Here is a 25,304-nt window from a genome sequence, read left to right as displayed (position 1 = left end):
GAGGAAGTTAACCTTTCCCACGGCTGATGCTCCTCTCTCTCAGAGGACTGTTTATCGCTGCCCCTTCTTTTCCCACCATTTATCTCTGGGCCATGATAAGCTTCACCTGCTTAATGTCTCTCCATGCCAGGCTGCTGTTAAAGCACAGGAGCATAAACATGTCTGTGTACATACTAATAATCTTGGGAACTGTACTTGGGAATCGTAGCTCTGATAGTTCCCAAGATTCTCTTGGGGAAGACTTTCCTTTAATGTGTTTTGAAGGTACAATGGCAATTGTGTGGAGGAGAGAAGGCTTGTGAGGGATGAACTTGAGACAGTAGCCCTTGATTCTGGAATTTGTGTGAGAGTGAGGATAGATAAAACAACCCGGGACTTTGCTGAACTTATCTTCCTTTCAAGGACCATGGCTGAACGGCAGATCACATGCTTTGATGAAACACTGAACTTTTGCAAGCTAGGTAACAGTACTGGCAGGAGGGTTCACAGCTTGCTAGGAAACTCTACTCCAAGACTGTTCCTAAATGGTCTCTCACCAAATGAGGGAGCTTCATGGAGGGTGCCCTGATGCAAAAGTTCAAGAGTTGTACAGTGGTACCTCGGGTTAAGAACTTAATTCGTTCTGGAGGTCCGTTCTTAACCTGAAACTGTTCTTAACCTGAGGTACCACTTTAGCTAATGAGGCCTCCCGCTGCCGCCGTCGCACGCTTTCTGTTCTCATCCTGAAGCAAAGTTCTTAACCCAAGGTACAATTTCTGGGTTAGCGGAGTCTGAAGCGTCTGTAACCTGAGGTAGCACTGTAGTTTGCATGACAAGCTACACCTGGTGAAATTTCCTCTTCTACACAACAGTTGAAACTGCAAGAGCCCTGTCCCCTTTTCCAACCTAGTTTTGACTGAGAAAGAAGCCAAAGGACTCTGCAGCAAAATATTTAGGGCTGTTCAACTTTTGTTTGAATGGAATCACTCTCTGAAGATCTCCATAAAGAGTAGAATGGGTTTGGCTCCGATTATAACCTTTTGGGGCCCATGCACACATTTGCAAACCGGGGGAACTATAATGGGCACAACGCACACAACTCAACACACACCACAATTTATTCCCTTTGGCTGCGATACGAAGCTTCTTTCAAGCACCAAGTGGGATGGGGAGGACCCTATGAGCACCAAGGAATACCTCTGTGGACACGTGTGTGAGCTTACTAAATGTACACCATACATTTAAAGCACATGACTACCCCCAAAATATATTTGGGAACTGTAGTTTGTAGAGGCAAACTTACATCGTTAGGAACCAGGAACTCCTGAGAGCTATTTTGAGCGTTCGTGTCCAGTGCTGAAAAGGGAGAAAAGAAGCACAACTTTACTGGGGCTGTTCTGTCCTGGCTCTTTCTTGCCTTCCTAAAAGGAGGAGCGCTAGGATGACCACATCACAAGGCTACAGAAGAAGGGAAACCCAAAGAATCCTTTCCAGGCACTGCACGGTGCAAAGAGCAGGAGGCACGTAAACAGGACTGGACCGTTTCCCAGCTACTGCAAAGCCATCAGAAGCTCCAAGAAGAGGCTTTTGTTTTATGCCACTTTGCTTGGGTCACATTACACCGGACTAATTTTAGACTAAGGGAGACTGTGCTGCCCTCCTCCTGTCTGATGCAGACTCCCATTGGTTAATGCTGTTCTTTTAACATAATAAGAAAAAATCCTAGGTGGAAAATCCTTGGATTATTTTTCATAATGAATTAAAAAAAATCCTGTTGACAAGTATGGTGGGGTAAGAGAGAGAGGGGGGGGGTATGTCTACATCTTTCCCCTGGCAATCGTAAGTACGTATGCGTGAATCCACATTCCCTTATACGAAAAAGTACACTTGCCTTCAGATTCTTTTGTTGTTTTTGTAACCAAGAGTTCGAGATTCTCAGAAAAAAAATCATACCCACCTCCCTTATTTATGTGTGTGCACATGCCAGAGAGTGCACTCCCGTTTTTAGTCTTGTATTTATCCAGTGTTGTGCTTTTTAAAAAAATAAAATAAAAATAAAATACAGAGCAGGGATGCAGAACATGTGACCTTCCAGATACCGTTGGACTGACATGCGCATTATCCCCAAACTGTGTGGCTAATGGTCAGGGACGATGGGCTTTGTAGTCCAGCAATATCTGGATGGCCACAGCTTTTCCTGAGTCAGAAGATAAATGCTCCAGTTCTCCTTCTGGTATCCCACTCTAGCATAAGAGTGCTGATCCAGCCTTTCAAAAAAGACCAAGTGGTAGGTTCCAACAAAGCTAACCCCCTCCCTTCTCCATCATTTCATGAGCATTTTGCTAATTTATTTAGTTCTTTGAAGGTCCTGCATTCCCCATTCTAGGGCCAATTATTCGTGCACCATGTTCTTTTCGTGGAGACCTGTTGCCTAAAGGCAGCTGGAGCACAGGCTCACTGTTCATCTGAGTAAGCCCCTAGGGCCATAGTCTGCCACAGAGGATTGTGGGAGTTTAAGTGGCTTCATAGCTCTTTAGGGTTCCTCACCTGCTACTATTGACGGAGATTGTCCCAATGAAGCGAATGAGACAGGCTGCCCAGAAAGCTGCTGCAACTTCGACACCTATATGAGAGGAAGAAGTCAGTGGAATGACAGCAAAACCTGCGTTCCCATCTACCTGCTCACATTAGGAAGTAGATGGGTCAGCCATACACCTAGAATACAAGCGTTGGCTACTCCTGAGGTATAGTACTGAGCATGTGAAATTTAATTACCATATATTTTCATGTATAAGATGCCCCCATGTATAAGACGACCCCTATTTTTTTTAACCCGAAATTAAGTTTAGCTTGGGGGGGAGGTCACTTCCACCAATCGCTCACCCGCCTGCCTGCCATTGCCGATCACTTGCCACAGCCACTGCTGATCACACACCTCACTACGGCCGCCAATTGTCTGTCCACTCACCGCCACCAACAGCCCACCCGTCCACTTGCTGTAGCGGCCAATTGCCTGCCCAATTGCTGCAGCCACAGCCAATCACCAGCAGGCCTTGCCCCAGCCACAGCCAATCACCTGCCCAATCACCACTGCCAATTTACTGCTTGCTGCTGCCATTAATCACACCTCCCCCCTCTGCATTCACTATACGTGTATAAGATGACATCCAATTTTTGCCTTTTTCTTTCTTTCTTTTTTTGCAAAAGGCATCATTTTATACATGGAAAAATATGGTATATGAAATGGAATAAAGTGAAAGTTACCAGTGATGCTGCCTGCTGTCATAAATTATTGTATAGCCTTACCCAACAAGGTACTCTCCAAACGTTGCTGGATTACAGCTCCCATCATCCATAGCCTAGCCATTGGCCATGCCTGTTGGGGCTGATGGGAGTTGGAGCCCAGCTATGTCTGGAAGCAAAGATCACCAGTGTCGAAGCAATGATTCTTCAACTTTGTTGGACTGGTCGTATTGTGTGGAAGTCTGATTATCGTCTTCTAATGGAACTACTCTATTCTGAACTTTAAAATGGTAAGCGTAATCTTGGTGGTCAACAAAAGAGTTTAAGGCAAATCCAAAAAATGTAGTATAAACACTGATAATTGGGAAACACTGGCCTGTGAGCGCTCCAATTGGAGAACAGCCTTTACCAAAGGTGTCATGAGCTTTGAAGATGCTCAAACTCAGGAGCGTGCTAAGAGGAAGGCACGCTTGGCAAACCCTCACCGTGATCAACTCCCGCCAGGAAACCTATGTCCCCCACTGTGGAAGGACGTGTTGATCCAGAATTGGCCTCCACAGTCACTTACAGACTCACTGTTAAAACAGTGTTCATTGAAGACAATCTTACTTGGCTATGAGTGATCGCCAAAGAAAGATGTCTGGAGGTACCAGGATTTGCCATCTGGATGCCAGGAGGGACAGAATGGGGAGGCAGAATGGCAAGTCCGGAACAGGCAAGCAGCACAACAAGACATGGGGAACAATGGAAGGTGAAGGCTTGAAGAAGCTGGTCCTAGCCATACATTGAACTACTTGGAAGTGTGAATTCAAAATGGAGCCTCCTTTTAGTTTGTAAAGCTTGACTTACCTCTGCTTGAGACATACCACTGTACTGTCCTTGCATGGAGAATCCCTGAAAAAAGGATGACAAAGGAGAACAGTGCTATCAAAAATGTAAGAGAATGAATAGGCCCAGTTCCAGATTTTGGAAGGGGGCTGGGGAAACTACCCTTGCTGCCTGCCAGTGCTTGCCACCACTCTGACCCTCTGGTAAAGGTAGCACGGTTAGTAGCCACCAGCCTCCCACTCCCCCTTGTGCAGGCTCATGAGGCATTGCTGGCAGGTAAGCACGCATGTTTGTGAGCGCTAGGCAGCTGCCAGATTCCCCCTTGTGCTTGCCCATGAGAGTGGGCTTACCCTCACAGTGCTGGTACTGAAATGAACTGGAAGCAGAGCAGCCATGTGGCTCCTGGCTCATTACAGCACAGGATAAGTCAGCTCACAAGTTAGCAAGCAAGAGAGTGGGGTTGCAGGGACACTGGTGCTGCCAGGTCCTTAAGGGCCAGCAAGAGCTCAGGGAGCCAAGGCAAGGCATCAGCCCCAGGGGGCCTTGCTGCTGTAAATGATCCTTGGCAAATGCCTACCTACACTGGGTGCTGGCGCCAGAACTGGGAATAAGAATGGATGGGCTTACTTGTCATTTGTATTTTGTTGATGGTAAATCTCAAAGGACTTAAATAAATAAGAAATTGGGGGGGCAGGGAGAGAAGCTCGCAAGAAAGTAGACTTCCTGATAACTACTGTTGTTACTGAAATGCCAGTTTTAAGGTGAGGAAAGGACTAAGACCAGCCAGAAAGAGGCTGTAGAAATCCCATAAGCAGTTTCATCATCCTACCCAGAAACAAATGAATAAGCAATATGGGAGGAGTGAATCTCATTCATTTCACTCACCAAAAGCTTAAAGTTAAACTTTTAGAACATACACAAACAAAACCTTAGAAAATGATTGTAGAATAAAACATAGATGATAATTATAATCATAGAATTGTAGACTTGTAGAGTTGGGATCCCGAGGGTCATCTGGTCCAACCCCCCCCCCCCCCCCGTGATGCAGGAATCTCAACAGACGATTCCCCATCTAATTTGAAACCATACTGGACCCTGCTTAGCTACGCAAATGTGCAAGCAGTTTTATAGCTGCACCACTAGGAGGACACTAGTAAATAATGAAGTCAGATGCATCTGTGCAATTCTCCCTCTTATCTTTAATATATGTGGTATTTCCAAACTCAGTGTGTTAGGTCTTCTATTTCACTTAAATTCAGAATAGTTTATTCTATTGACCCCAAATTATGATGATTTCATCTGGCTGAAATGCAGATGAGTAATTGTTCCTCCTAATATAAAATTCAAATCAGTTATGCATCATTTCATAGTAAATGAAAGCTTAAAGTAGATTTGAAATGGGGCAGCACATTACAGATTTACACCTAATATAATCTGTTTGCTGATACCGATAAGCTTTAGGCTCATTGTCTAGCACCATTGTGTGGGAACTAGGTCACCATCTCACTGAGATAAATTGTTCTTATACAGTTGTAATTTTATTTTATTCAGCCAATCAACGCTTTTCAGCCTCGATTTTTGGTCATCTGGTAAATAAGTTCTGCTTTTTACTGGCTGTCAATACTCAGATGTGCTTGAGTGGCAACATTTGTTAAACCTGACTGTGTGCATCGCAGCAGGGCAGAATGTTGCAAGGATAAACAACTTTTAACAAAATAGCAGATGTTATTTTTGGCATATAGCAAAATATCCATGTTAAATCCCCACATCCTATAAACTGGTTCACCGTAACGTAGATTCTCCTTTTTCTCTGTAAACTTTAAAAGATTCCATTGCGCTATTGCTGGTTTAAGCATACAAAAAATTAACAGCAACAACAGCAACACCTCCCCACCCCCCCAGCCCACAAAACCCCCTATCAATACCAAGAGTCTGTTCAGCAGCCTCAGCTTTTGCAGCTGGAGTCAGTCAGGGCCCCGCCCTCCCAGGCCAGATGTGGAAAAGCCTGCAAGGCAGGGAGCAAGTTTCCTAGGACTCACAGCCAAGGTGGTCCTTGTATATATGGTCTCTGAGGGATCTGACAGCAAGTGCTTGGTCACATGACACGGAAGAAGCCAGAAGTCAAGGTGGAAAGGTAAAATCAATACCCATTAAGTCATTCTGATACTTTCTAATCTGGCTTAATATTTGATGTGGTGGTGAATGTAGGCGTGGGGAAAACCAGTGGCTCTCCAGATGTTGTTGAACTCCAACTCTCATCAGCCCCAGCCAGCATGGCCAATGGGCAGTGAAGAAAGAAGTTGTCACCGCACAACAACATCTGGCAGGCCGTGTATCTGAAGAAGTGTGCATGCACACGAAAGCTTATACCAAGAACTAACTTAGTTGGTCTTTAAGGTGCTACAGGAAGGAATTTTATTTTATTTATTTATTTTTTATTTTGACTATGGCAGACCAACACGGCTACCTATCTGTAACTGGCAGGCCGCAGTCTTACTCACCCTTTGATTACAGGGTAACAAAAGAACCAAAGCCTAATGGTTCTCTCTCTTTTTAACCTCAACAGAAAAATGGTCTCCTGTGAATTTATAAGTCCCTTACCTGATTGGCTGAAAGAAGAACTGATCCCAAGGACAGGCTGGGGTGGTAGGGAATAGTGGCGCCTTTTGGTGGAGACTGAAGGAAACCAAAGGAGGAATCACTGTACCATATACACAATACCACTTCCATCCCATCCCATCAGTATCCCCCCACCCATGACATCCTAATGGCCATGGTACCCTTGTTACTTCCTGTGCATTCCGATGGATTTCTTTGAGTTGCAAAATAGGCACTGGCTGGGATTATCTTTAACTAACTCCTGCTTGGTATGATATGATATGAGTAGTGCCTAGGGATGCCTGGTTCAGAGGAGAACAATAAAGGTGGCATGCAGTTTAAAAAAAAAAACAGTCCCATGAGGAAAAGGTTGAAGGGACTAGGTATGTTCTTTCAGTCTTTCCTCATGAGCTGGTATGTTTATTTTGGAGAAGAGAAGACTGAGAGGGGGACATGATGGCACTCCTCAAATTCTTGGAAGGGCTGCCACACAGAAGAAGGCAAAATCTGGTTCTCAGTTCCTCCAGAGAGCGATACTAGATCTAATAACTTTCAGTTTCAGGAGGGGAAATTTCAGATGGAGAAGCACCAGATTTAAGTTGGTTTGGGTGGTTCTCCCGCAGAGGGCGCTGAGCCAAGGGGGAACAAAATACTACTACTACTACTACTACTACTACTACTACTACTACTACTACCTATGTTTATACAGGTACCTACTAAGAAGATCTATTAAAAAACAACTGTACCAAAATGAATAATTGTGAAAATAGGAAATATTGGGGGAGTGCCAAATTTTGTCCTTGCTCAGGACACCATATTACCAAAATCTGGCCCTGATAACAGCAATTCTGCCATGGAACCAGTGACCTCAAGGGATGGTGCACCCTCCCTTTGCTGGAGATTTTCAGAGGATATTATCTGATTCTGTGATTTCACATGCATTGTGTTAAGGAGCAATGTGTGACTTCATGACACTGGCAGCAAGGAAAGGGTGATATATATTCCACTGATGGAACCAACTTTTGACAGGGCTGTCAGATTTACTGCAGGTGCCATTCATGCGGACTGAAGCTACCATGAGACATCTAGGGCAGAATTCATCTGCAAACAGTGTTCACTATGGGCCAAACTAGATCTGACATGTGAGCAGCCACTGAAGGAAAGGAGTGTAGGTAAGTGGCAGAGCATCCGTTCTGCATGTAGAAGGTCCCAAGTTTGATTCTCCAGGCATCTCTAGGCAGGGCCAGGAAAGATCCCAATCTGAAGTGCTGGAGAGCTGCTGGCAGCCAGTGAAGACAACAGAGATAGTCGGAGCAAAGTTCAGACTTGGTGCAAGGTAGCTTCCTATGTCCCACCTCCCTCCTTCCCTCCTTCCTTCCTTCCTTCCTTCCTTCCTTCCTTCCTTCCTTCCTCTCCCTCTCTTTCTTTCTTTCTTTCTGATTCAACAGTAGCATAGTAGGGAAAGTATGTTTAACCCTTTCCCCATGGACACTTTTTTTGTAATCAAAACACCCACCCAGCTGTTCTTCTTCTCCTTACAGGGGAAAAGTTACAGGGATCCGGTACATTTTCCCCTTAGAGTAGAAAGGCAGATAGGTAGGAGGATATTGGTGCTTGCAGGTATACACCCCTTCTTTGGTCAGATTTACAATGATATAAATGAATTATATTGGGCAATATCCAGCTGTTAAGGATTTACAAAACGGAACTCCCCCCCCCCACACCATATGCACCCCCTCCCCAAATCTGCTTTGGAGGGTTGAAAAAATCAAAGGGGAATATCACTGATTTCTTCTGCTTTAAGGGGGGGGGGAGCCAATGTGACTTATGTTTGTGACATCAGCACCCATAGCACCAATCCCCATTCTCAACTGTGTCCTAACAAAGGGGGCAATGATAGTTGAGAGTGCTGATTGGTGCAATGGCAGCCGATGTCACAAAGGCAGTACTGTTCCTTACGCTAGATATGGCTGATAACCCTGGTCTCTGAACAAAGCCACAGTGATGGGCTCCAGCTGAAAGAGAAGTGCAGGAAAAGGAAAAGGAAGCAGGGACCCAAGAAACAGAAGCATCAGATCCGTGGAAAGAAAGGTACAGCAAAACCAGCTGGGAAGGGGTGCGTCCAGCTTATAAGTATTATCACCAGTGGGGTGGCATTTTCTAACAATTATCCATGCATGTTTGGAAGGAAATGTAGGACAGTCTAATTTGGAGATGTAGATACCCAGCCTTGTGTTGTCCTCGCCTGATGAGGTGGACCCAGTGACCCATACCTCCAAGATGACAGCGCAGATCTGTCGCACGCACTGGATGATGGCATCTGGTACTCCAGAGACTGTCACAGCCCTCTCGGTGGAGTTGGGGAGGAGGTCTCCAGCCACTTGGACTTGTGCTCCTGTGGTCTGTGTTAGGGGACAAAAGCAAATTCTCAGTCTTTCTGGGCATTCTGATGAACCCTGCCCACCCAGAGAAGAGCCAGGTCAGAAACAGCACATGGATCACTAGAAGGGAAGTATTTCAGAGTCTTCTTCTAATGGTATGATTTCCTAAGCAGAGATTAATCTACATGCAATTAAAAGAATTCATGAGACCCTCTCAAAGAAATGTTTGTAGTTTAGCTCAAAATTTTGTTTATTACTATTATTTCTTATTTATTAAATTTGTATACCACCTATTCTATTTCTATAAAACTGTTTTTTTTAAAAAAAATAAACAACTCCTCAATGTCTCTCTATCCCTGCTTTCCTCAAACCTCTGCTGTTGTTTAAAACCAGTTTTCATTTCTATGACCCTCCATCTCTGCTTTACTCAAATTTCTGCCGCTGTTTGAGTACAGTGAGAAAGGACAGACAGTGAAAGGGGGGGAAATGGCAGTTTCAGATTTTTTACTCTTTCATTCGTGCCTCACGAGGGGCACCAAACCCCATTAATCAGTCTCCCCTGGGTCAGTCTCCAACCCTCTACCACACACTCATTAAGAGTCCCTGACAATATGTTATTAACAACCAACTACACACACACACACACACACACACACCACCCATCCATTTAATTCTCCCTAACTGAGCAAGCCAAATGACAGCTTTGCTCTTAAAGATGCAGTAACATATATCAGCTTTGCATACACACCCCATGCTGATAGGAAACTGCAGAACAGGAGAGAGGAAAAGGCATGAAAATGTGGGAGGTCTGTGGGGAAGGGAGATTTGTAAGTAGGAAGTAGGAAACGGGCGACAAAGGTGATAATGTTGTGTGTGCGCAAAAGTGGCTGCACAATAGGAGAGCGCATAAGGCAGGGGCTGGCAAACTACAGCCCGGGGGCCAGATGCGCCTCCCCAGGCTCATAAATCCAGCCCGCGGACCCTGCTGCCCGCTCGGTCAGTCCCTGTGCGCTGCGGATGCCTCGCCCACGCGGGGACTGACTTCCGCGACGCTGGCACGGCTTCTGGGCAGGCGGCAACGCTAGTGCAGCTTCGGATTGGCTGTAGGAAGTTCCTGCAGCCAATCTGAAGTCTTGCCACCCGCGGCTGAGGTAAACCTGCCACAGCCATGGACAGAGGGGCCAGCTAGCCGGCAGCGGGACTGGGCCACACCATGGGCATCGTGACAGGCGTGTTGCAGGACCCCTGGCATAAGGCATGGAAATGCGGGGGGGGGATCTATGTGCAAGAAAGAATTGAGAAAACTAAGGAGGCAGGTGGAGGGGGGAAAGGAGTAAAGGTGAGAAGGAGGCAAGCAAATGGGGTTGAAGAGAAAAGCATGAGCATGCAAGACTGCAGAATAGGCGGAGATGGTGGCTTCAGAACTGGACAGAAGGTAAAAAGGGTGCTTCATATTTGCAATGTGTGGGTGGAGGAAGAAGCAGGAGGTTCCCATGGGGGTGGTTTGTGTACAAGGGGGGGTTGAACAAAAGGAGGGGGAGGCGTGGACACGGGGGTGGAGATGCAAACAGGTGTGAAGTGGAGCTGCAGAACAGATGAGAGAAGCCTAGAAATGGGGTTGGGAAGGTGAAAAGTGAGCTTAGTACCTGCATGGGGTGAGAAGAGGAAGTTCTGGGGAGTTAATGCAGGGGAATGGCAGACCCTAGTTTTATAAAAAGTTCATTCAGGTAGCTTAGGATGAGTAGCAAATATGAAAACTAGGAAGAAAAATGGTTCAGGTACAGAAAACAAACGTAGAAGAAACAGGTGTTCTTGTCCATGGAATGGAAAGGAATGAAGCAATAGGAGAAGACCTCAGATAACTGATTTCCAAAGTTTTTACCTCTCGGATCTCCTTGATTTTGGCTCCTGCTTTGCCAATGAGTGAGCCACATTGGCTGGCTGGAATGACCAGCCTCAGTGTGACAGGTGGCCTGGAGACAGTTCCTCCATTGGCAGCTCCTGTTCCCAGATCCTGAAACAAAACCATGAGGTTCAAGATTCAGTGGGTTCCTTCAGAATCACCTTTTTGGTAGTAGTGTGCATAGGACCATTCTGGATACACCACTGCTGTTGTGACACTCAGATGGTCTGATACCAACACCTGACCAATGAGGAGTTTGTCAGCAAATGGCAGAAAACCATGGATAGAAAAGCCACCTCTATTGGTCTGTCACCCCCCCCCCAACTTTATTACCTGGGTTATGAAGGCGCCCTAAAGACGTCAAAGCAAAGATTATGGGATAATACACACAGTGACTTGTGATCTCGATCACACACAGTCTGTATTCCGTTGGCAGTAGGAGTACAATATGGGCATGTCTTTAAGTTAACACCTTACATTAAAAACCTGACAGTACCAAATTATCGAAGGTTAATCACCAAAGCCAGACTAAACCTTTTTCCTTCCGCAGTGTTGGATGGCAGGTTGAGAGGAGTTCCCTACCAGGACAGGCTTTGCTTGTGTGCCTAAGACATCGATTCTATAAAACATATTTTGCTGCACTGTGTAAATACGGACAAGCCAGGGCTGAACTGATATTACCCTTGCTGGTACCTTTCCTGGGAAAATCAGAGGCTCACTATGTCAGGTTCCTACTGGAAGACCAGACAAACGCTAGAACAGCAGTGGCAAAGTTTTTATCGGTGGTTGCAAGAACCAATGATCCCTATCTTTAAGTCTGAACAAAATGCTTGTTTAACCTGGAGGTAGGCTGTCTGAATTGTGCATTGCTTTGTAATGATTTGTTGGTTCTCTGGACTATAATAAAGATTGATTGATTGATTATTTCTTTTGGTACCACATCCTCCAGTTTCATCTGTACAAGGCACTGAAACTGAGGAGGAGACACCGCCATGTGGAGGTAGAACTGAGTGACCACCTTACCTCCTCCAGCTTGAAAGCAATCATGGAAACAGCTCTAAAAACTGCATCAGTGGATCCTGTGATAGTGGTGATCCGTTCTGGACAGGATCCCTCTGAAATTGTGATCCTGGCTGTACTCTAAGAAAGCAAACCATGAGTAATGTCATTAATAATAATTTAACATTGCTACCAAGTGCTTAGAATGCTTTGTTGATATAAGAATCCTGTAAGATGGGTTCCATATTACAGACTTGCAGCTAAGAGAGAGAGAGAGAGAGAGAGAGAGAGAGAGAGAGAGAGAGAGAGAGAGAAACGCTTGCCTCTCTAAGGAACACAGGAAGCTGCCTCACACTGTGCACACATGACCATTGAGATAGCTGTTGCACATGCACAGACACTTCACTGAATAGGTGTTCAGGGGATTAAAAGCACAGAGAAACAAATCAGGGAATTTGCACCGGGCAAAGACATCCCTGCCCCCTCTCTGGTGTGTACAGCAATGTAAAAATGTGTCTTGAAAAGCAGTGAGGGAGTGGGGTGGTGGTGGAATCTCCCTGCATCTCAAGTCACTGATTTGCATCTCACCTTTGTCAGATAACAGATCTATCTAACTCTATTGTTGACAATAGTTCACAGTGGCTCCCTCTCCCGGGTTTCAGAGGAAAAAAGCCTTTCCCAAATCACAGTCCTCCCTGGAGAACCCCAGGGACTGAACCTGGAGTTTTCTGCATCCACAAAATGTTATCTACCAGAGCTATGGTATTTCCCCTCAGTAGGATAATCATGTAACTTTAAACTTCATCTGAATTTTAAAGAAATGCTGACAAACAAGGCTTGTGCAGGCTGCTCCCCTGCCTTGTGCCTCTTCACATTTCTCTGCATACTCTTCTCAATTCTCATTCAGGATACCCACTTTCCTCACAAAAAAACCTTTTACCAGATAAAATGTCCAGAATCGTATAGGCATTCTACACCATTCCATGTTTGACCGGCAGCCAATTCCAATCTAGAATGGAATTACTTCCACACTTACTTGTTCCCGTATCCTCTTCACAGTCTCTCCTTTCTGTTGGATTAAGGACAACAAAGTTCGTCAGACTTCCGCAGCTTCACAGATGCAACAAAGAAACAGCCGCCACACACAAGAGCCTACATCAATCTTACCTTGCCTATGATACTGCCAACTTCCTGCAGAAACACAAAAGACATGAGAAGTTGAATTAAGGGAGATTTACAAATCAGCAGGAGTTTGGCAATGTCTGTATACTTTCTGCCACAAAATGAGAAGGCAGCACTTTTCTCCCCCCCCCCCGCCCCCCAACGGAAAACATGGGTCTTTCAGGATTTGACAGCTTAAATGAGAGGGATATCCCTCTTCCCAGGCATTGGCAATCTCAAGACCTTCCTTATTGGAGCCTTTACAAATAAAAAATGTTACGGTGAATTTACATGTTAATCCAGACACCTTGGCAACGTCTTCTGCTGAGCCTATTTTGTAATTCCAGCTCAAGATTCCCCACACAGAAAAGGTATTGGGTGTAGGAAAGAATCACATCCACACGATACATTTAAAGCACATGGCTTCCCCCAAAGAATCCTGGGAACTGTAGTTTACCTATAAAAGAACTACAACTCCCAGCACCCTTAACTAAGTTGGAGGGAGAATCGTGTACATTAAATATATGGTGTGTATGTGACTAGTATTTCAAGACGCCCTCCTGATTTAGAAATAGGGTAGTGGCTCACTGAGTTTGGGGACTTAGGTTTGCATCATGGCCAATGTTCCCCACCAAGGCAAACAGCAAATCTGATCCAATGAGAGGTCTGCTATGGACCCTAACGAAATCAGGATCACAACCTAATAGGGGAGTCTCTGTTTACTTACCTTCCCATGCATAAGCATTCGAAGGGTGAGAGTGATGCTGAGTTCTGCTTCGTCTAGTCCATTATCTGAGCCACTCATCCTATCTGGTGATGCCATGATGTAGGAATGCATGGGTCTGCTCCTAAGGAAACCAACTCCCAGGGTCTAGCAGGAGCGGAAGGCGCCAAATCTGTAGACGCAGAGAGAGAAATAAAAGAGCCTCAGAAGGAACCTTGCTTGTAAATCAGCCCAGCGAGTTGGCAGGGCTGCAGCGATGAGGAAGCAGTGGTTGAGTTTCATGCAACGTCCTTTGATGCTTCTTGTCTCAGAGTCAGGGCGCCCTGGAGGATAATGATTACAACGATGAAGAGAAGCATCACATAAGGAAACATAGCAGCCTTTCCAGATGCAATTCACTGAAAACCCTTCAGAGAAACTCAGTCAAACATTATGATTTATTAATCAGATTTATATCCCAAACTCCCTCCAACAGGAGAACATACAATGATGATATACATATGCAATCTGGGTTAAAAGGTAGGTGACATTTAAGAATATCCTGCCTCTCGACAGGTTTATTTCGATAGTCTATTTGCAGAGATCTTGGATGGTATGAAGTGGGGATCCCTGGGTCAAAGCCACAGTACCATGTCCTGCTGAACACTTGATCTCCATTTTGTTCAGATATGTGATGGAAATGACCAGCTGTGTAATCCCTCCCTCACCTCCAGTGTATTGCATAGCTGGCTGCTGTTCAAGTGAGCGAAATTCTTGAATATCATAGATACCATATATATGGGTGGGGGGGTGAGGGGTGGAATATGAATCCCTGTGACCCATATGTGTGGGGTAAATAGCAAAATAATAGGCTGGGTGCCTGGATTCAAAACACAGGGCTAAACTCACCCGCTAGCAAGAGAGAGTCCCCAGTAGTAGAACTTACACAAAAGTCAAGCAGTAGTATAGTCCTAGGAATATAGGTTGTTAGACCCTTTTATCCCATCTCATCCACTTGCAAACAGTGCTGCTCTCTTTCTACCCTTCTTACAATGAACAGTCCATACCCTGTTAATTAAGTTTAAAACACTTTACTTACAAAACATTCCAAAGGTCAGATTCATGCATTTATCCAAGCAGCAGCAAGGAGAACATAGGCAGAATATTTTTGGGTAGTAAACACAGAAATATAGCTTCAAACATGTGCCCTAAGCTTAGAGCTTGCTTAGAAACATTTTCCTTTGTCAGTTACATGGAGTGGAATGAGTGGGAACAGGAAGAGAAGGCTTCACTTTCTCATCGGAGAAGGGGGGACATAGCAGAGTCTAGGAATCCAGGTCTATTTTCTTAACCCTTTGTGCGGTAATTAGCACTTATGCGTAGTTATGTTTGACTGCAATTCCCCTACTATATCTCTCTTTTCTGAATGTTTGGTAATCTGTTCTAGAAAGGCATCAGCCATGTCTTCAGTACAGCTTTGTGGTCTATAGAAGACTCGCACAGAAAAGTTGCTGTTGTTTCCATCTCCTACAATTTTTACCCAAATACTCTCAACCTCTCTTCCACCATCACTTGTGGCAACCCTCAAGACTTTTGGACTGGGCTGAGGATCTTCAGCCCCTTCCCCCTGTTGTTATTAACTTTTAAAAAGTTTGGTTTTATTTACTTTGCTTACAGGGTGGCTCTCCCTCTAAAAAAATGCCTAAATGCTCAACTATATCTATAAATTAGCATATGCAAATTTGCACCATGAAATTTTAAGGATCTAGCAACACCCCCAACCCTATTTTGATATCTATTTCTTTGTAAAGGGAGAATCTTTGAATTAATGCAGTTGCCTCAGAGATTCTTTGGATCATCTGGTTTTAATTCCTGGGTTTTCTGCAGAGTCCCCTCTCAATGTTTAGACTAGTTACTCCATTATAGGTTTTTTTGTGAATCCAAGAACTACAGCTATAAAATAGGGGCAAGATTATCAACTTTCTGCAAACCAAGTGGACCGGAGGTGTTCCTCTTCCTGTGTTTTGTCTTGCAACATAGAGTAGAAGCCATGTTAGCCTGTTGCAGCAAAAATGCAATTAGTCTTACGGCACCTTGAAGGCAACTGTATTATGTCATAAGCTTTCATGGACTCAGGCCCACTTCGGCTTGCAAGGTAACTTCAGTTCACTTGAGAGGGTTAGAAATCGCAACTGACACAGAAGGGGAATTATGACACAGTTAACGCATTTTACATGTTCAGCTGGCTCGTTCACGAAGCCTCTCAAAAGGAAGATAATACTTTATTCAAGAAAGATAATACTGTAAAATTAAGGTCAACACGTTCATTACAGAATGCGAGGCCTTCTGTAGATGCACAGCTCTTTTTATCAGAACAATCTACTGCCAGCAATTTACTGTAATCCTAACTAATCATTCTGGGCTAGGCAATAAATATAAACTAAAATCTGCACACACATCCTCACTGCCAAGGTGAGGCATGTAAAGGAGGGCACTCAAATGATCCAGCGCAGGCATTTAGAGACATGGCACATGCTGGATGAAAGCACAATTTGGAATTCAGATACTACTGTACCGGGCAAGTATCAGGCAAAGTCTGAAATATTCATCAAAGCTTCTTATTCTATACCTCACCTGCTATTAAAGGTACAGCCAGACCATCGCTCTTGTCACAGTTCCTTTCACTTTTTCCTTTAGGGCACAGCAAAACTCAATCTGCCACAACCAACCAACCAGTCCTAGTATTTTCCCCAGGTCTCTCTCCTTGGTCCTAGTCCAACATTCTCTCCACTGTGCTATGGGCCCCTGCAGATTAGTGTTTTATTGCGGGTGTCTTCTGCAACATGTTATTGAGACAATAACAGTGCATTAGTGGGTGGATTTATTCTGCTTTACAGTGGTACCTCTGTTGCGAACGGGATCCGTTCCAGAGGCCCATTCGCAACCTGAAAGGAACGCAACCTGCACCAGCGGGTTATGACACCCGTCATGCTTCTGCGCATGACGTCATTTTGCACGTCTGCGCATGCGTGACTGGCGGAACCCGGAAGTAACCCTTTCCGGTACTTCTGGGTCGCCTCAGGACGCAACCTGAAAACGCTCAACCTGAAGCAAATGTAACATGAGGTATGACTGTCGTTTGTTCTGCAATGCTTCCCCAATGTTACCACATTATTGCTGGCCTCAGAGGCTATAGCGCAACAAATGCAGGACGAAAATAAACCAGAGCATTTAAAAATAAACCAGGCATTAAATAAAAGTTTCAGGATATCAGCAGAAGATTGCAGAATATGCACTGACTGGAAATGAAGCTTTTTCCACGGTATTGAAAGCAGGGTCATGTGTCACTGCGCCAAAAGCATCATGAACACAAATTATCACAAATGTACCCCCCCCAAAAAAAAGTCTGGACAGGCCCTACTGTAACTACACCCTATTGATTCTATTTTGGTTTGGGCCTTTTCATATTTGAGGAAGCTAGACAATAACTTTTTTGTTTCATTTTTATTTTAAAAACTTGCATTCCACCTACTTTCGAAGGAATTCAAGGCAGCTAACAAATCCAAATACCAAAAACAATATATCAAATATAAAACAATCACTTTTTCTGAACCCAGCCATTAACATCACAAAAGTCATGGTACTATTTCGCACACAGCCAAGCATCAGGCAGAAAAATAATCAGCTGAAGGACTTTTTTAAACAGCAACATCCTTACCCCTTGCCTGAAACCAAGCAGTGAAGGGGCCTGGTGCACTTTGCCTGCCAAACTACTTGGCAGAATGGGCACCACCACACAGAAGGCCGTAGCCTAGATTGCAATCAGCCACACGTCGTGAAGATAAGGAATCTGCATCAGAGCCGCAAATGATGGCCAGAGCATGTGGTGAGGAAAAAGCCAGCCCTTAAGAGGTGCACTTAAAATGCCAGAGTGGGTTTGGATATCATTTTTGTTTTATTTTTACTTAATAAGAAATTGCTGAATTATAAATATGTGTGCATACAATAATAAGTTATTGCAGCTTGCTGGAAAATTAAGGTTTTGCGACAAGGAAGATTGAGAACGGATCATGAAGTTGCTTCTAAGTAGATTTGGTTTTGGCTAAAAGAGCTTAACACACATAATTCAGTAGGTGCATGAGTACAATAATGTACATTCGCTGTCATTTAAGATATTTAAAAAAACGCTTTGATGAGGTAAGAAGATGAGGAGCAGAGTTGCTCCACACTCAATAAAAAACACACTGAAAATTATGTCCCTTTAATAAGCATTTCTGTGGCAGCGGTGGCAGGTGCTGGGGGGGGGACGGACTCAAGAAGTAGCATGCAGGAAAAAGGAACGGGATGTACACTGTACAAGCTCATACAATTTTCAGCAGTTGTGTGAAAAACTGCCAGTTTGGATGTGTCCAAAGTGTATTGATGACAGCTTTCCCATGTCTGCTTTTTGTGCCATGAATCTGTCACTTTGCTCAGTGGTCGCACAGCAAACCTTTGTACAGACGTCACCTTTTACCCTTTTGCTTCTGGTGGAGCAGAAGTGAGCACAGCAGCTGTCAAAGGCCTTCGCTCCCTTTCTTTATGGAGCAGCCTCATTCAGGCTGTCAAGTGGATTCAGAGATAGGAGAACAAACTGCAGCCCCAGCAATGGAGCCTTGTCTATCCTTCAAACGTAGGAAAGGGGAAAGCATTCCAAGCCCACTTACTCAGTATTAAAACTGTTGGACAGAAACGTCCTCTGGAGCCATTATTACAAGCTAGGAAGTTCAGCAGGCAAGACACTCTCACCTCCATCACACTGGCAACAATAACAAGTTAATGCTCAATACCCAGGGAGCAGCCAGTATTGATTGACTGTTTCAGTGAAGACATCAGGGCTCTCATGTTCCTGGAGTACCATCCAGATCAAAGAATCATTCTAGTCTTTATAAGCACTAGGAAGGATGGGGAACATCTATCCACGTCTCACAGAACGTGCTTTCAAATGAATTTTGAAGTGAACAGATACATGTTCTTTGCGTTTGATTGTCGTCAAACCATCTGATGATGCAATGTATATTCAAGAGGAGGCATGTGAGGGTGCCTGCTGCCACATGCATCAGAAACAGCAGTGCTCCCATGTGAGAAACGTACCACCACAAAACCTCAACTGAAAGTTTCCAAAACTCTTCAGCAAGGAAATCTAAGTTCTGGGGATACCAGAATTTGATGGAACCAACATACTTTAAAAACCTTGTAGTTAAGGGCCAAATGAGGCCAAGCTTCTTTTTGTGTGTCCACCCCATCTCCATTTACAAAAAGGGTTAGTCTTAGTTGAGCAGAAAAAGGAGAACATAGGTAAGCGGTGCTGATGAACTTCGTTTGCTTCTGTGCCTTACTTCCCCTCAGGCTCCTCGCTTTTCTCTGACTGCAGTTCTATGATTCCTAAGAGCAGATCTGCCCCATCCTTGGCAGTCCTCAAAAACAATAATAATTCACATTGCTTAAGATTAATCAACCTGAGCTTTCTGCTTCTTTCATCATCTTGGAAACAAGACCTTTCCAAGAGACTCCTCTCCGTGCTCTGCCTGTGTTGATTTGCCTGTTGGATCTATGTTTGGTCTAGCGTTGCCCTCTGCGCAACCTCCACCATGCTGCCTCCAACCCAACCTTCCTGCTAATAATGTGTGTGGCTCTCTGCGTCAGGCGCATCATCGGAGGCATCTGTGGAATGCAAACCCACACAGTGATGTGCCAGCCCATGTGCTTCCCCTCCCCCAACCAGAGTCCCTAATCACCCTCTTCTGAGGGAAACGAGGAGACACAGAAGCAGCAGCAGCAGCAGCAGCAGCAGCGGAGGGCATGGGCTGCCCCCCTCCCCTTTTGTTTCTTCAATAACCCGAGCCAAAATGGTCTTAGGTCCCTTCTGAAAATCCATAAGGAAAACAGGCTGAAAATGCTAGTTAACCCAGTGATGAGGCGAGAAGGCGACAGCTGTGTAAATGCAGACACTGGACACCCACCCCCCTTTCTGATCTTTCTCAGCTGTCCCAGGCGGCAACTGTCCCTATCAAAGAGTCCTCAGGGGGCTTATTTAGACTCCAGCCCCTTTATTCTTGCCTGAGAGACTGAGTGCCAGGAAAACCTGGGGCTTTGTTTGGGACAACAACAAGTTATGGCAGGCGAGACAACAGAAGAGAAGCCATCAGGCCTCTTCTTTCATTTGCTGGGCTTGGAGGGCTCCTCTTTCCTGTCAGACAAAGGCTCCAGAAAAAGACCCCTCTGAGGCAGAGGACAGAAGACCGTGTGTGTGTGTGTGTGTGTGTGTGTGTGTGTGAGAGAGAGAGAGAGAGAGAGAGAGAGAGAGAGAGAGAGAACCACAGACTTCAATTATGTAGTAATTATTGGTTGTGGGTATTAGGCTGTGTGTTCTTAACCTGAAACTGTTCTTAACCTGAAGCACCACTTTAGCTAATGGGGCCTCCTGCTGCCGCCGCGCCACCAGAGCACGATTTCTGTTCTCATCCTGAAGCAAAGTTCTTAACCTGAAGCACTATTTCTGGGTTAGCGGAGTCTGTAACCTGAAGCGTATGTAACCTGAGGTACCACTGTATTCAATTTAAAAAATGCTAGGATGCACATGGATTTTGTGGCTAACACTGTGTGCATACCTCTTTGCAAACCAGCTGTGGGGGTGCACTGGATGCAGAGTAAACAGGACTACCTACACAGCCTAAGATTGGTCCTAGACACACAGGGCTTGGCTTTGCTTTGCCACTTTAATACAAAGCAAAAAGTGGGGAAGTCCCAAATATTGCAAACCGATATTTATGAAAGGACTTTTATTCTGAACCTCAGCTATTCCTTGGAAATCATACAGAAAAGTAAAGAAACAAAACCATAGGCGCTCATGCAATAGCAAAAGCCATTACATTTTGCCACAAACTCCAGTTTACACGCATAGCAAATACATCGTTGCCTCATTAGTACTGAAATAAGCATTCATTAAAAAAAAAATTTAAATGGAAGAAAAAAAATACGTTGTCCTGTTTATTCAGGACATTTGGTCAATTGATAACTTTTTAAAAATTCAGGCCTCCTAGTGCTAAAGGTCAAGTGAGACAAATATGACACTCTGATGTGTTGAGGAATAATTCAAACCCACCCTTTTAATCATTATACTTTTCAGGTATTTTCAGGTCTTTCAAGCATTTTGGCCTTGATTTCTAACATGTACTGTCTTCAGCTAAAGTTGCAAACTGGTCATAAGTACCACAGAATTTAATGGGACTTACTTCTGAATGCACATGCGTAGTGTTGGGCTTTATTCAGGAATTTTGCAAAAGTAGCTTTCTATATCTGAAATTATGTTCTGCTGTTTTCCCTAAGATAAACCTTTTTATGGTTTAAGATTTAACTCATTTTGCCCTGGGTTATTCTTACATCTCATGACAAATAGCAAGCTGTATACTGCATGGCACTTTTGTTACCTGAAAATTACATTTCAGAGCAGAATGAATAGTGAGATCGGAAAGCTCCTGGATTAAAATAAGAAATGGTGCATATATGCTATGGTTCTCCAAGAATAATAAAATTGGGTGGTGCCTCAATCTAGCCTATTCCCTGACAATGCAGAAATCTACTGCTGGAGCATCCTTGATATGTGGCCACCCAATCGGCTTAGAAACCTCTAATGAAAGAAAGTTCACCACCTTCCAATATAATTTCTGCCGTTGTCAAACAGCTCTTAGCATCAGGAAGTAATTCCTCTTTTTAAGGCAAAACCTCTTTTCTGATCGTTTGTACCTGTTAGCTCACATCCTACTGTCTGGAGTAACAGAAAACAAATTTGCTCCATCATCCATGCAAAAGCCTTTCAAGTATTTGAAGACAGCTATCATATTTTCTCTTAAATGTTTTCATCTTCAGGCTAAACATACCCAGTACCTTCAGCCTTTCCCCATAGGACTTGGTCTCCACATCCTCACCATCTTTGTTGCCATTGTCTCTGAACACATTCCAGTTTGTCAATATGTTGTGCAGCCCAGAACACTATCTCACATCAAAGCTGACCAAAGCAAAAAGTAATGGCGCCATTACTTCTTGTGGAGCCAAACACTGCATTTCTGTTGATAGAATTGCATTAGCTTTTTAGCGGCCACATTGCACTGCCAACTCCTGTTTTGACTTGTGGCCAACTAAAACCCCTACAATCATCTTTTTTTACACGTGCTTCTGTCTAGTTCTGGCTACCTCAAGATCGTTGGATGGAAGTATGCTTTTAAACTGTAATTGCTTTTAAAATGTTTTCAACTGCAACTGCTTCTAGATGTTTTTAATTCTAATTGTTTTTAGAGTGTTTTAATCTGTTTCAGAAAGTTTTTGCTTTGTTTTTGTTTTTAAATTGTGTATCTATTTGCTGCCATGGCCTCCTTAGCAAGGAAGGGTGTGATATAAATTCAACAAACAAGTCACGTGCCACCCATTCTATGTGCATTTGGTTTTTCCAACTGGAATGCAGAATGTTACATTTATCTCTGTTGAAATTCATCTTGTTTTGACCCAGTCATCCTGAATCCTGTTTTTATTTCTAAGGGATTAGCTACCGCTCCTAGCTTCATGTCATCTACAAAATGGATGTGTATTCCCTCTAATCCTTTGTCCATGTTATTTGTAAAGATGTTTCACAACACTGGACCCGTGACAGAACCCTGGGGTACCCCACCTGTTGCTCTGATGTTTTGTTTTGGTTTTTTTAAAAAAAATAACCTGTCTTGTGTGATCATTCTAGTGGAAGGCTATGTCTAACTGATTTTAACTAAAATGAAAACAAATAAACATTAGGAAGCAATTAATCTGGTGCTGAAGATTTGAATTCGTTTAGAGGGCTATATTGCCTCTTTACTTATCTTGGGCTGCAACTTCCCTCTCTCTCTCATTTGGTCTATCTTTGCAAGGTTGAGCAGAGTATCGCTTGTGGGAGAAGAGAGGGCTGGGGCAAAGGAAGAGTTAATCAGTTCATTCTCCTTTGTTACCCACTAACATATCTCCATCTTCTCCATGCAGTAGATCTACCATTTCCCTCTTCTTCCTCTTGCTCCTAACATAGAAATAATCATCATCCCCTTTGTTATTTTCAACATCTTTCAAGCCTACACTCATTCTGAGCTTTAGCCCTTCTGACACACCTCTCCCTATAATATTTGGACATTCATCCTTGGTGGTTTGCCTCTCCCTGCATTTTATGCACATGCCCCTTTCAAATCTAAGTGCTCCCTGAACAACCAACCTAGATTTCAAAGCTTATTTTTCTACCCCTATTTCCCTGCCCCTAAGTTCACAAATTAGTTCCATTTTGCTAATTCTTCCACTGAGATTGGTTTTCTAATACATTCATTAATAGACTGTTTTCAATACTTTTTTTTTTTACCTACAAGTCAATGGGCAGTGGGGCATACCCGTTGCCAAAATGGTGCCATAAACAACTGCTGCCAAATAACATTGTCTCCCCCTTTTGTCCTAACCAAATATTACTAAAAAGAAATAAATTCTGCCAGCATTAGCATTCTCCTGGTAGAGAGGTTTCAGTCCTTGACCTAAAACAAGCATTTATAGTAATTACTGTGGAACAAGGAGTGTACAAATAAATCAGGATTGAAATATATATTTCTTATTCCCTGGGAACAACAAATCAGCTACTACCTATGCCACACACTGGCATGCCGCCACAGCCACTCGCCTGATCTACCACAGCAACATGTTTTGAGGAGAAAATTCCTCCCTTAATTTTTCCAGAGCAGGTGATCAATATAACCCCCTGCATGTGATTGAAACACAACCTCCTTAAGCATTTAATCCCACTTATACCCTGATCCTTTGTTAGTGACCACAGGGACTCGTTCAGAACTGGCTTAGTTTGGAAGTTTCTACAGTGAAGTCAATGGTGTAACAACAGTGGGAGTCCATTTGGAATCTGGATCTATTGCTCATACAATCCTAGTAGTTATTTTTGCCCTGCCAGGGAATCCTGTTACGGCAAAGTCCGCTCTGTAGATTACTGTAGGCATTTTACAGCCCCTTTCAGATTTCTGCTATAAAGCAGTAGGACTGAATTTTTGAGGTGGAAAGGATGGGTGTTTCACAGGAGGAGAAGGAACCTGAGGAGTCCTGCGTTATCTCTCGAGGGATGCAGGTTGGATAAAATTTCAAAAAGGACATCAGAGAAAACTATGAAAGCACTGCTATCGAATTCTGGGGGAATGGTAATAAATAAACAGTCTTTTTTTTTTTTTAAGGGATACATGGCAACCCCAAGTCCTCCACCCTATGAAGTTCACAGTCCATGCCTCTGTAAATATCACAAACAAAAAATGCTGAACCGAAATCACCTGTGAGTTATCTGACTCCGTCCAAAATCCGAAGCCTAAGGCTACAATCCTAAACATACTTACTGACTAAGGAGTAAATCCGATTGAGCCCACTGAGATCTACTTCTGGGTAAGCATGCTTAGGATTGTGCTGCACAAATGAAAAAGTGGCCTGATTTGGCTTTTGTTTTGATGTTTAGTTGCCCTTTCGAACGACTTCTCCCACCCCTTGAAAATTAGGGCAAAGGATGGTAAGCGCAGCAAGCTAGATGGGAAATCCCAGCTCTGGCTGTTGCTGGGTTCTCAGAGGACGAGAAGAGCAAAGATGATACGGATTGTATGAGCAACTGGCAGCTTGAAAAGGGAGCAGATGGCATGAGTGACAATATCTGCCAATGGAAGGGATCATCAGCCCACGCCTCTTATTAGTGCCTGATCCATTGACAGCACTTCGGCTCCCAGGGCTCAGTGCAGCTCTCCATCAAAGCACCCAGATTACTTGGCAGAGGCTAGGAAGCCTGAGGAGAGGGCTATATTTTATCCAGCTGAAGAAACAAGCAGGACATACTGTGTACCCTTCCCCCAAAGCCCCCATTGAACATGCTGAAGCCTTGGGCCAGAAGCCGCAAGGAACAGCTCTTGTTTACCATCATAAAGACACTAAACTCTCCTAGTTGATGTTTTTCTGCTTCACACATTACTGGTTGAGTGTTTGCAGGCGCAGGGGTCACTTCCAGACTGTTGCTATTTTCGGATGGGATTCCGTCGCGCAAATTCAGGTTGCACAATTAAAACTGATTTGGTGCTCTTGCACAACACAAGTGTTCCTTGCACCCCACCCAAAAAATCGGTCTTTTGTGATAGGGAACGTGGTGGGAGGAAATGCACCAGGAAATATGGGATAACAATTGCTTCATGTAACATTATATTATGTCCCTGGCAAATAAATCAGAATGAATGCTCAGTAAATAGCTGACATGGTACAATCTCCCCACAGACTGTGCAAACAAATCAGGACAAATGCTTACAAAAAAAAAAAGCAGTCATGGAAGACCAATGTGATCATCCATCATATATACACCATAAAGAAATGCAATGCACACACCCATTTACTCCATAAAGTATGGAGCAGTCCTTAGATATTCCTATGAGCTGATATAAAT

The 25,304-nt window shown here is 44.0% G+C and overlaps 1 protein-coding gene and 1 long non-coding RNA gene across 3 annotated transcripts in view; one reads left to right on the top strand and one right to left on the bottom strand.

Moving 5' to 3' along the window:
- Nucleotides 1-25,304, bottom strand: part of PCBP4 (poly(rC) binding protein 4) — a 37,950-nt gene that overhangs the window by 5,748 nt on the left and 6,898 nt on the right. For both annotated transcript variants that reach the window (XM_081177893.1, XM_081177892.1), the window contains exons 2-11: nucleotides 13,820-13,988; nucleotides 13,099-13,122; nucleotides 12,968-13,000; nucleotides 11,956-12,072; nucleotides 10,912-11,043; nucleotides 8,922-9,050; nucleotides 6,652-6,726; nucleotides 4,072-4,116; nucleotides 2,527-2,602; nucleotides 1,283-1,335 (exon numbers count right to left, since the gene is read on the bottom strand). In XM_081177893.1, coding sequence (XP_081034019.1) covers nucleotides 1,283-1,335; nucleotides 2,527-2,602; nucleotides 4,072-4,116; nucleotides 6,652-6,726; nucleotides 8,922-9,050; nucleotides 10,912-11,043; nucleotides 11,956-12,072; nucleotides 12,968-13,000; nucleotides 13,099-13,122; nucleotides 13,820-13,930 — 795 coding nt within the window. In that variant the 5' untranslated portion in view covers nucleotides 13,931-13,988. The remainder of the gene's footprint in view (nucleotides 1-1,282; nucleotides 1,336-2,526; nucleotides 2,603-4,071; nucleotides 4,117-6,651; nucleotides 6,727-8,921; nucleotides 9,051-10,911; nucleotides 11,044-11,955; nucleotides 12,073-12,967; nucleotides 13,001-13,098; nucleotides 13,123-13,819; nucleotides 13,989-25,304) is intronic.
- LOC308577867 lies at nucleotides 8,385-24,158 on the top strand. The gene is made up of 4 exons (XR_014003734.1): nucleotides 8,385-8,739; nucleotides 11,882-12,091; nucleotides 14,292-14,335; nucleotides 24,070-24,158. It is a non-coding gene; the product is annotated as an uncharacterized lncRNA (long non-coding RNA).

The sequence above is a fragment of the Podarcis bocagei genome, assembly GCF_964188305.1.
Source record: "Podarcis bocagei genome assembly, chromosome: 2".
In the NCBI taxonomy this organism is placed as follows: domain Eukaryota; kingdom Metazoa; phylum Chordata; class Lepidosauria; order Squamata; family Lacertidae; genus Podarcis; species Podarcis bocagei.
The sequence above is the reverse complement of the archived record's forward strand: the minus strand, read 5'-3'. Positions and strand labels throughout refer to the sequence as shown.